The sequence below is a fragment of the Poromitra crassiceps genome (assembly GCF_964638095.1).
Source record: "Poromitra crassiceps genome assembly, chromosome: 17".
NCBI classification, from domain to species: domain Eukaryota; kingdom Metazoa; phylum Chordata; class Actinopteri; order Beryciformes; family Melamphaidae; genus Poromitra; species Poromitra crassiceps.
Window position 1 is genome coordinate 20,087,436 of NC_139635.1, and position 12,557 is coordinate 20,099,992.

Sequence of the window (12,557 nt, forward strand, 5' to 3'; positions counted from 1 at the left end):
CATATCTTCAGTGCCTACTGCCCAGGTGGGGTATCTCGTCGTAAGGGCCTTTCTGTCTGTGTGGAGTTTGCATGTTCTCCCCGTGCTCCCCCAGGGGGGTTCCTCCGTATATAACCCCCCCCCCCCCATCAAAAACATGCAGAAGATCAGATCGTCATCGTCATCCGACCAGTGACGACAACATCCGAAGTCGGTCCCCGGGCGCTGTACGAGAAAGCGACCACTGCTCCTGGCCTGCCCCCCGGAGGAAAGGACAAAGCCAGGATGGGTTAAATGCAGAGGACAAATTTCACCGGCCACCGTCAGCATGTGTGTGTTGTGGCCCTCCGTGCATGTGTTGATGTGTAACCGTGTGACAATAAAAGACGGGCTTGTCCGTCTGAAATCGTGTTTACAATCTCCGAAATTCTTTGAACACAAAGAATGGCTCATCTGTCCCTGCTTGAGCTCCAAAATATGCCCTTATTTATTTCAATAGATGTCACAGCTCCTATTTTACATTGGTTGAGTTACATCCCTCTTTGTACAGGTTGACTCTGATTACATTTTGGATGCAAAATCCTATAATAAGAATTCAAAGTGTCTGTCGGTGTGAGCAGAATTGTGTTCGGCCACAGCGATGCCATTTTACGTGTGATCGGGCTGAATCTTTCAGGAAGTGTAAAGAGCACCCCTGCAGGTGACCTAAGGGAGCCAGAGGTCATTAGGGTCATTATAGGGTCAACTAAATGGGCAAAAATGGCTGGTGGTCAATATGCCTCAACACAGGTTCAGCACCATGGAGAGCTTCAGAGTGGAGCAGCACACAGCTGAGCGGAGTTGTAATGAGGGAAGTGGACTATGAAAACCCTCTGGTGAGAGAGGCCTGGACGAGGCCCGACATACACCCTGTTCTGAAGTTTCCTTTTAGTTTTTCCACTTCCTCTCCTCACCCAGTTCACTTCCTTTACCTCACTTCTTTCCCTAGCTTTACTCCTCACTAATTAGTTATTTTGTTCACCTGTTGGTTCCCTCACTGATTGTCCCCATTCATTTCACCTGAGTTCCCTCCCTCCTATTTAAGTCTGCACTCCTCAGGTTCCTTCATTCCTTCCACACCAATGCATGGAGCGGCATGAGGCACTGACCACACCGGTAAGATAACTATGTTTTACTCTATTCGTTTTAGATCCTTATTATTTCTTATCCTACATCCTTATTTCTTTATTTGTATATTTTAGTCTATGGACAACTTTAAAACCTTAAGTTTACATGGCTAAATCTGATTTGTATACATCTTCCTAATCCTTTGTTGTGTTTGTCTTCCAGCTTAAAGGGCAGCTCCTGTGTTTTTTCCTTGTGTGTTTTTCCCCTGATTTCCCAAATATTGTTTGCTGGACAAAATAAATGTTTCACATGGACCAAGCTGTTTCTGGACTCATATTTCTGCATCCTGACCGATGCCCCATGGTGACAGTCAAACTAAATCCTTGGAACCAAACCCTCCATTACACACCCCATTCTGGTTTTTAAATGAGACATGTATCCGGATAAGTTATCTGGATAATGGTCACATTTAAAAGCCAGGTGTAAATGGCCAGTCACAAGGGGATGGGTATTCTGCTAGTGGTGTGAAAATGACATCACATCCAACCTCCCCGAACCCCGGTTTTGAGTGTCTATGAAATTGAAAGGATGTAATGCCAATAACTTCCACAAGATGGCAATGGCAGTACATACAATATACTCTACAGGACACAACATAAAATATGTGCATTATATGTATATCAACAGTACTATAGAATAATAAAGTGAGGAATATGTAAGATGTAATACTATAAAATATACAGCAGTGTGAATAATTATTGTAGGCCTAATAGTAAAGTGCAATAAGTTGCAGTCACGGTAGTAAATTGGACATAACAGTGTAACTCATTATTGTACTTTGGATTATTATTGCAAAGAATGCAGTATTGAATAATTATTACACATCTGGTTATTACACAAATTGTGGTATTGCACAGTAAAGATGTAGCCTACATTATAAAACATGGGTTATGAAGTTGACACATGAAAAGTCAAGAGGGCAAGTCTATTGACTCAGTCATGCCAAGACTTTCCACAAAATGGCAATAGCAGTACAGAAAAGAAAGATGGCATGGTGCCATTCATGTCATGTGCCATGTGTAGACCATGTCAACCCCCTCAGGCAGACAGACAGACACAGGTAGGCAGGCAGACAGGCACATTTGGCTGGCTGGCTGCTCTCATTTGTGTAAACTTTGACTGAGGATGGAACCCGATCTAAAACCAGTTCTCCCAGTTTGGTTTACACAGTATGTGTTACAGCAGAGGTGGATCAGCCATTCACTTCTTTACATTCTGTCACCAAGCTGGCTAGTAGGGGAGAGCGGGGTAAGATGAGTCAGTGGGTAAAGTTGAGCCACCCCCTGTATCGAGGCAACGGTGCACATTTGTTGTCATGTGACCATAAATTCAGGAAGCATCCATCATTTGTCTCTGGCTGTGATGGAGAGAAGCACGTGGGAGAAGTGTAAAGTATTTATTCACATAAAAGTTTTTTTGTTCGTGAAAGTACATTTTATGCATGTCAGGTGTAATGACCGTTATGCCAGATTTATCCAGGTCTAAAAAGATGTATTATATAATGTTTGGTGATTTGCCACCGTATTAAACCACGTGAATCATTTAGCTAAAGATGAGCCTGCTAAGCTAGAACAGGGGGGAGCTGCTGGGGTGCAAAACACAACTTACTTTGCTCAGCTCAGCTTGAAGGCAATGTCAAGAAAGGCTGAATTATAAAGGGAAAGAGTTGGGTGGGATTCCGGGGCTGCTCCTTGTCCGTGCCTATAGGGCCCCAGGATCACTAAGAACGCCCCTGCCTGTGCGTCTGCACGGGTTTGTCGGTTATGCAAATCGATGAATTTGCACACAAACTTATTTTACATGGTGCTTACACTGGAGTGCTCAATCAAATCTGCACACTATTGCAGTCAACATCATCAGCAAAGGAAGAGTACTGTAGACACCCACACTGTGATGGAGTCAACCACCACTTTGAGGACAATAAATATAATAGTCACGTTCAACTCCAAGTCATGAAAATAAGCAAAATGTACAACTCATTATTTACAAGCAATTACACGTTCTATGTAATTACGAGTCGTATGTTTAAATGATATATTTTCACATGATATATTTTTAAGTTTCGCAGCAATGCCGAGTCACTGCAGGGAGCTACTCAATTCTCTTGCCCACGTCGTTCTCTTCACTTTGATTGGCTGAAAATGTGTAGTCCTCTACCCGTGCATCCAATGAATTAAAGGAAATCTGAGATCAAACCAGAAGTAAAGTTATGGTTTGGATGTTTTTATCGTTGTCGTGTAATGTGAGAATAATACCGTACTGGTGACAGTGCAATGCTTTAAGTCGGTGGTTCTCAATGTGGGGTCCGGCGGGGACCACCAGGGGACCTTGGGTGGGTTCCCAGCAAATTGACTGATTGCTTAACTTCAGCATGAGTTCATTTACAAGATGTTAACACAATCAGAGAATGTGGAACTGTTTTGATCATAGTTTCTGTTATCTCGATACCTACAATACAGATAGTCACGTAATTCTTCACAAAATCATATCAGATATCCTCATCATAAAAATCTTGAATCTGTGGCTCTAATGTGGAATAAAGTAGGGGTAGTAAAAAAAAGGGGGATCACCGCTCTGTGACATTTACAATCGATGATATTGTGAGATGTGGATTTTTTCCCATTCATTAATTTGACCTGAACATGAGTTCCCAGAAAGTGAATGAATCCGGACTCATCCAACATTAGCTGTCAACACTCAATCTTCAGTCAGTCAGCACAACAGTGTGGAAGTATGACAATTTATTGGTCTGAAAGGTAATTAGAACAGATTTCCAGGCAGTCTACATGTGATTCACACATCAGATTTCCAGGCAGTCTACATGTGAGTCACACATCAGATTTCCAGGCAGTCTACATGTGAGTCACACATCAGATTTCCAGGCAGTCTACATGTGAGTCACACATCAGATTTCCAGGCAGTCTACATGTGAGTCACACATCAGATTTCCAGGCGGTCTACATGTGAGTCACACATCAGATTTCCAGGCAGTCTACATGTAAGTCACACATCAGATTTCCAGGCAGTCTACATGTGAGTCACATTGGCCTTGAACTTTCTAATGGATTCCACACCATCTTTCCTGTCAAAACAATGTCTACACTTGTTACATTATTTTTGCCCGTTTCAAGTCTCTTCTTTTCTAAGCCCAGTCTTCTTGTCCATTAACAGTTATATTTGACATAAGGCGGACAGGCCTATTATCTTGATCACAGTCCATTAGACACATCAGACAGTCATTAAGTTGGTTCACTTTTACTCCTGCTCCATTACAATAACGCTGCATCTATCAATGAACAATGTTACAATGTTACAACAACACTGCATCTATCAGTGAACAACGTTACAATGTTACAATAAGACTGCATCTATCAATGAACAATGTTACAATAACACTGCATCTATCAGTGAACAATGTTACAATGTTCAGATGATGCAGTTACACATTAAAAGCCCCCAACAATAATATTTTGTTAAATTAAAACAAAAAGTGACATCTGTTCTCCAAGATACATGCAGAAAAGTTGGTTAAAAATATATTTTTTATCGTATGATTGATTGATAAATGAACGTTGTAGGGTAAAGCAGTAGTTTGGATTATTTGACATGGGGTTATATGAGGTACTTATCAATAGTCAGTGTATTATCTAGATTGCAGTCGGTGCTATATTAGCATACGCTAAATGAACATGTTCAGCACTTTACCTGGGCATGGCACTTGGTTTTAGGGTGGTTGGTTTGTGAAATGGCATGGACCACAAAACACTGAACCAGATAAACACCCCCCCCCCCAAAAAAAAAAGTTAAAATAAGCAACACATGTGCTATCATTCATATGAACAGTGCCACAAACCCAAATATATACAATTGATAATTGAGGTGATATCACAACAGTATGAATACAACATTAAAAAGAGGAATAACACTCATTGACAGTATTCAAATGTTATTGATGTGGCCGACAGTTCTGCCTACATTAGTGAGCATGCACTATCGTCTTCCATAATCAAGAACAACAGAGACATGTAGACCAACATACAAGTGTAAGGAAACATTTTAAAAGACTGACAAAAGATAACTGTGACAAGATTCTCTTAGAAATCAACTTCTGGTTGAGTGTTATTCCCCTTTAGCTTTACACACACAGTCTGGGAAACAATCGAGCTGAACAGTCACCTGACTTTATGTGACGTTTCTTGCCCCGGAAGTGAGCTCCCCATTCATTTTCTCCATAGACATTTTGAAAAATCTGTATATAACGAGTTTTTAAGGGTAAGGGTGCAACCAAGCCAATCCGTTACCTACTGAATCCCGAGTGACCATAAATCATTTCACTTGGAGCAAAAACAAAAAATAAAAATAGGGGGGGGGGGGGGGGGGTGAAATCGAGAATGTTATTTTATTTATTGCTCCAACTGAAATGTTTTATGGCCACTCACGATTCAGTAGGTATCACGGGTTGGCTTGGTTCCAGGATTTTTCGAAATGCCTATGTAGAAAATTAATGGGGAACTCTCTTCCCGGGCCTGGACACGTCACGGAAAGTCACGTGACTGTTGAGCTTTATTCAGATCTTTCAAATCACCAACTCCTCTGTACTTGACGATGATAGTATTGCAGCTAACGGTTTAAACGACTATTCAACGTCGTCGTCGTTATTGGCGATGCTCATACTAGACATTTTGATTGTGCTATCCGCTAACTGGAATGTCAGTAAATCAGCCAACTAACCAACTGAAATGGAAATCTAGTGAAACCAGTGTTTCACCAACTTTGCTCAACTGTGAGTCAATGCTAAGGCACCCTTTACCCAAAGGGCCTGTGTGTAAATGCATTGGCACAATGTATTTGTAACAATGCGATTTGAGTCTGAAATGTTTGAATCCAGTTTGTGCTCTCTGAAACTCAATTTGTTGCTATGCAATATTAGCAACAACTGTGCTTATTGGCTGGAATGACACTAACTGGCAACATTAGGAGGCACAGGGAACTATTGGTGCTAATGACAACGGCACGACCCGATGAGGCAGCCGGTTCTGGTGCTGACCGCTAATTGGTACTCGAGAAACGACGACAAAACAAAAGAAAAAAAAAAGTCTGCTTACGGAGCAAGATTAAAAACAACAACAACAATCAGTCGCCGTTTCACTACAGGTGCATTTGTTACTAACACAAAGAATTGGATCAACTAATCATTTGCACAAATTCATAGTCTTCCCATTAACAGCTAGTCCTCAGTCGCCGTGGAAGTACTGTAGTATGAAGGCATTTTCATACCAGAAATAGAGCAAATACATGTAACTTGAGTAGTAGAGAAATAGACCCAAAGAGGCCAACTGGTTTCCACGGGGATAGAAACCTATAGGATTATGGGCACTAGGCAAGTCGGGCTAACCGGCTACCTGACCATCGCTATACCTTCTCCATTAAGTGCCATTCATAAGCTTCATAAACGCAATCATTCTGCACTATGGAAGCACACAGAGTGGCGAAGCTAAGTGCTAGCGGGATACACCCTGCTCCCACGCAAAGCACGCCCATCATGTTAGCCATGTTGACATATTTCGTGTTACAGTATATACTCCTGTTATAGAGAGAAAGTGGGATCTATCCCTGATTGAGAAATAGCAGGCATTTCAGTTTTTCATCTCTAAATTGGTATATAAGCGTATTGATATACAGTATATAAGCGTATTGGCTATGTAAGCAGCCCAAGGTGAAACCATACACATAGTGTGGCACAGCTTTCATGGGCCTGAGCACGTCAGGGATAATGGTGGTGGTGGAGAGACGAGCAGCTCCATTAGAAATAGATAAGAGCGTTGAAAATCTGGACATTGAAAAATCCCTCCTAAATATATCTTCTTCTTTTTTCTTCAAAAAATAGACCCATTTTGGTCTCCTGTTATTGTTGCAGTGTTCAGTTTCTTTGGTTTGGGAATTTGCTATGGAAGGACATTTCATGGAGCGCATAGCCTACGCGACGTTACAATGTTACAATTTGTAACATTGTAACGTCACGTAGGCTCCTTTTGTAACTTACAAAGGACATTCCCACAGAATTTGAAAGGATAGAAAGTGGCCCGGATCCTTTTTCTTAACACTCATATTTGCTCATTAACCAAGTGATCATTTGAATTCCACTGATCTCCTGGACCAATGATATTTTGAGTTCTATGATATCAAACTTGTACTTGAGCCATTTTGAGTAGCCAACGGGGATTCTCGTGATGAACCCGGGAGGGCTCCTTCTATCCATTCATTCTATGGCAACGTTGATATTTTCTTTTGAAATACAAACAAGAATTATTCATAAAATCATCACATGTACTTAATATCATTTTTGATTAAAATAAAAATTAGGATTTAGGATATTAACACTTACAAACGACTATACGTTACAGAAAAACAGACTTATAACTAAGGCACTTCTAACCGGCCAGCCCTATACTAAATACACATGGTAAATCTACGCCATTTAAATTAGATACATTAAAAACTAGCTTACCCTTTTTTTGTCTTAGGCTGAAGGGAAAACTAATGGCACTACTGGTACTTCAATAAACCAAGAGAAAAAATGGTGTGTTGGCAATGAGGGTATAGACCCTTTTCACACCCGCCATTTTGTGTCTAAAAGGCAGGATAAACACAGGTGCAACCAACCGTGCCGCCGTGAAAAGGGTCTATTCTTCAGCAGACAGAACTGCTGCAAATGAACTTGCTTATGGCTCACAATTCAATTTCTTATGAATAAACATTTTTGAACATACCGTTTCTTGGCAACAAATATAAAACTATTATTACCCTTTATGTGATGATGAGTAGCTGATAAAGGGGAAATAAGAAATAATACTTTTTCAAGGAATACCTTTAAGGCACCAGTATTTAACTGGATCTATTATTCAAGTTGTTTTTTTTATGATTATACTTATTAAATGATTTTACCCTGTGTGTGAAGCGTCTTTGAGTACCTAGAAAAGTTGTATACAAGTCGAATGTATTATGATTGTGATTGTTTTTCATTATTATTATTATTACCCTGTATTTTGCTTGATTAATAGACAGATGGATTTTGCTCTGTGTAAAAGCTGACCAAGTTAACAGATAACAACGGAGAGAACAAAGAATCTATAAAAGAAATATATAAAACAAACGGTTACGGTTTCCATAGGTGGATCTTTGTAGCACATCCATGTCTCCCTTCCTTCCTTCCTTCATGTGTCCTTCCTCCTCCTCCTCCTCTACTTCTGCTTCTTGGAGTGTCCTTTGAAGGTGTCCATGAGGCTGAAGGCTCCCAGGTACTGACCCAGCAGAATGCCCTGCTTCATGGGGAGGATACTACGGAAAGAAACGCACAGAGAGGAGAGGGTGAACGAGGGGAATCTGTAGGCATTTGCGCTCGCTCTCCCATAGGGACCCTTGTCAGAACCAGTGTGAGCTGTGCATCTTGGAGTGAGGACATTTTCATGCAGTGAAGTCCTTTTGGCTGCTCCTCAGTTTATGGTCAGGATTTGGGGTTGGATTGTGATTAGAATGATTAATTGAGTAGGTTAGGTTTTGGTTAGAATACGGGTTAACGTTAGGCATAGTGGTAAGGGCTAGTTAGATAATTGCATTCAGTAAGTACAAATATGTGTTTTCCATCAAGCACTTTCACCCAAGATAGTGCTCCCCAAATCCCCAACACCGCTGATGATATTTTGTCAACAAGGAGCACAGTGAGTACTGTACAGAAAGGTATGTTTACATGCACACTGATATTCCACTATTATTCAGAAAATGACAATATTCCGAATCTGATATGGATCATGTAAACATCAAATTCTGGTTGGATTTTCCAAATGAGGCCTTTTACCGTATTTAGCATTTTCCAATCAAGACATGTGGGATATGCCCATATTATTCAATCAAGACATGTGGGATATGCCCATATTATTCAATCAAGACATGTGGGATATGCCCATATTAATCAGGTTTTAGGAGCATTCTTTGTGCAAATATCGCAACGCCGACCTTTTCAGCAGCAAACTCACCACATGCCCCACGATACGATATTATCACGGTACTGTACTTAAGTCACAATGCGATAGTATTGCGATATATTGAGCATTGCGATATATTGTGATTTATTACCTTTTTTCAAGTGCAAATTATGTCCCCAAAGGGGGGGGAAAAAACTCTTGTCAATATCTGTTTTATCTAGTGAGATAAAGTTTCCAGTCTGTTCATCTCACTTCAATCATTTTTTACTGCAGCAAATCTGGATTATCAAGCAGATAGACCAATGCTGTCATAAAAGCCCGCCATAAATGTTGGATGCACTTGACAGTTTGGATAATAAAATATCACGATACTTGGCATTGGTGCGATACGATATATTGCTTGTTGCTACACAAAATATCATGATATGCTGTATCGACCTCCCCCCCCACCCCCCGCCACACACACACCCTCCTATTAGGTAGCCAGCTGGCTCGTTGAGCTAATTATAAATGGTTTGTAGGTATGTTCATGCACCGTATCAGCCATCGGGGGGCAGATTAAGATGAGTGAGTGAGTGGATGAATGAACGTAGCCGTAGGACTTGCAGTATGTCATGGGGACATTCACGTTACAATAATCAGAGTTTGCACAGCTGCATTTAAACGGGAATATTAGTGGAATATTCATTTCTATTAACCGTGTAAACAGCTTAGTAGGGATATTGTACTTTTTGGAATAAATAAGGGCAAAAACCGGAATATTGTATGCATGTAAACATAGTCACTGTTTGTCCTTGAGAGAGGTTGCCAGTTTGATCTTCATAGGGAACAAGCCTTCTGATGACCCAGTATCAGGTTTTTGCTGCATATGGGAATATCAGAGGGGGAACATTTTGTAAGCCGATGCCCTGAATGGCGGCAGCCTTGGACATTGCACAAGGGCGTGCTATTCGAGGCCGACAGATTTCAGACTTTTCAAAACGAGGGACACTACAACTGTTCAGATACACCCTCGTTTTTTCCCCTCCCATTTTGAATTTTACGATTGCCAATTTTTCTAATGGCAAAACGTAAGACACAATTCCACCTGCAATTGTATGACTTTGACCTAGATGATGAATCCAGATTAGATTCTCAATGGCAAATAATCTGCCCCATGGACCTGGACCCCACTAATGACCACTCATGGCTATTATGTGATTATTTTTGTTAATATTTGAACATTTCAGTGGATTAAAAAAAGAAAGAAAAAAAAAGAGAAAAAGTGTGTGTTTGCACCGTTTGCACCCAGGCCGAGTAAGACGCCCAGATTCAGTGGCCCAGTGGGAAAAAAAACACCACCACCAAGAAGCATAGTTAAAGCTGGCTTCATTTGGGAATAATTAGTAGTTACTTACATTTTTCCTCGTCAACCAGGGAGACAAGTGCACAACACATTTCAGACTGTTTATGAGGTCACTGGAGCGGGACATTAAAAGCTGTTTTATTATAGAGATTACAATGTGTTTCACGGAAGACAAGCAAACAGGAGACGCTTCATGTGAAGCTCATTGGGTGGAGAATAGCATTAGCACTGCTATGCTTAGAGGCCATCACATTAAACATGTAGCTGTGTGGCACCATATGGTCTGGCATTAAACGCTGTGTTTCTTCAGACATGAGGAGAAGAAGAAAAGGTTCTTTTAGAAGACAGGCAGACATTAAAAGACTCATCGCAGGGCGTCCGGGTAGTGCAGCGGTACATTTCCCGGCCTACCAACAACACGAGGGTCGCAGGTTCGAGCCCCCGTGTTGGTCGGGTGTCCATCCATACAGGCACAATTGGCCGTGTGTGCAGGTGGGAAGCCGGATTGAGGGTATGTCCGTCGGGGGGGGGGGGGGGGGGGGGGGGAATAGCGAATAGCGTGACCCTCCCATGCACTACTTCCTCGCTGTCAGGTGAAAAGAAGCGGTTGGTGATTGCACATGTCGTGGAGGAAGCATGTGCTAGTCTACATCTCTCCCCGGATCGGCAGAGGGGGTGGAGCAACGACTGGGACACCGTAGCAGGGAATTGGCCAAGTACAATTGGGGAGAAAATAGGGGGAAAATCCGTAATAAATAAATAAATAAATGAATGAATAAATAAATACATAAATAAAAAAATAAAAATAATTTGCTGTTAGCCTGTTGGCCTAAACCCCCTGACTGTCACATAAGCTATAGATAGAATATCTGAGTGCCATTGAATATGATTTATGATGAATACGGATCAGCTCTTCCAATGAGTATGCTTGAACCATCTGTGAGAGAGGTTACCTTTGTGACTAAGCTACTTCAGCACAATAGCCATTTGTGCCTAGAATGAAACAGCTTCCATTATGCTGCTTTATACTCATGCATCATGATGTAACAGTAATGACACCTTCTACCATTGTTCATGATTTACAACACAAATATTGTGGAAAAAATATGGACTAGAAAAGACCATTTCTTCTAAAAATGTATAGTATTAGTGATGAGAATAGGCCTTTATTTAGCAGCTGCTCGCAGTGCATTTATGTGACTCACTGTATGTGTGCGTTTGATATTTGTGTGTATAGTAGGAATAGTGTAACTAATATTCATGTCAATGAAAATGCATGTAACCGCCACTTTATGAATTCGGGCTCTACTCAATAATTTGTTCTAACTGGAGTGACGCCATTCTCCATCTCCTCTCAAATCGCCCCGTGGGTTAGCAGGTTTTACATGACTAACAACCACTGTCTTCTTCCAAAGGCAGAGACAGACGAAGCTGGACTAATACAACATCATCATAAAGCCTGAACACAACGGCTTTTATGAAAGATCTCCAGAGGTGAGAGGCCAGACCCCATCTCCATTTGTAGAAGATGTGTTCCGGAGACAAAAAGCCTTCTAATAGAGACTAATGGCTCTGTCCTCAGATGAAAGGACCAGAGGGGAGGAAAAGTGGAGGACAAGACATCTTGACAATGTTCTCTTAACTGGACAAGACATCTTGACAATGCTCTCTTAACTTGCAAGCACTACGGATTTTACCTACCTAAAGCACAATTATGAGATAGCAATTTTCCAATCGTACTTCCAATGTCAATCTTGCCTCGAAGAGATTCAATTTTTTCATCATTTGGGGTCAAGTGAGGTGATCCATCAACTCCATCAGCTACCGAGAATCACATTGTCCCCCCTCCACTGGAGCCAATGTAGCGTCGGATGTGTTGCTCTATCTATGGGAAATGTTTACACATTGGCTCAAGCATAAACACCACAATCGTATCGCAGCAGAGCTCGTCTGACATTGGGTTTCCATCCACCCGTTTTTATGCAAATTCTCAATTTGCGCATAAAAAACCTGAGTGGAAACGCTGCAGAATGCGGAAAAAAAACTCAAAATATCCCCAAAAAGTTTTCACGCTTGAGGAAGGT

The 12,557-nt window shown here is 41.3% G+C and overlaps 1 protein-coding gene across 2 annotated transcripts in view; it reads right to left on the bottom strand.

The window, feature by feature from the left end:
* Positions 1-3,879: 3,879 nt before the first annotated feature.
* The window catches only part of LOC310792130 (epidermal retinol dehydrogenase 2-like), a 55,466-nt gene continuing 46,788 nt past the window's right edge, over positions 3,880-12,557 (bottom strand). For both annotated transcript variants that reach the window (XM_083653844.1, XM_083653845.1), the window contains exon 7: positions 3,880-8,484. In XM_083653844.1, coding sequence (XP_083509970.1) covers positions 8,388-8,484 — 97 coding nt within the window. In that variant the 3' untranslated portion in view covers positions 3,880-8,387. The remainder of the gene's footprint in view (positions 8,485-12,557) is intronic.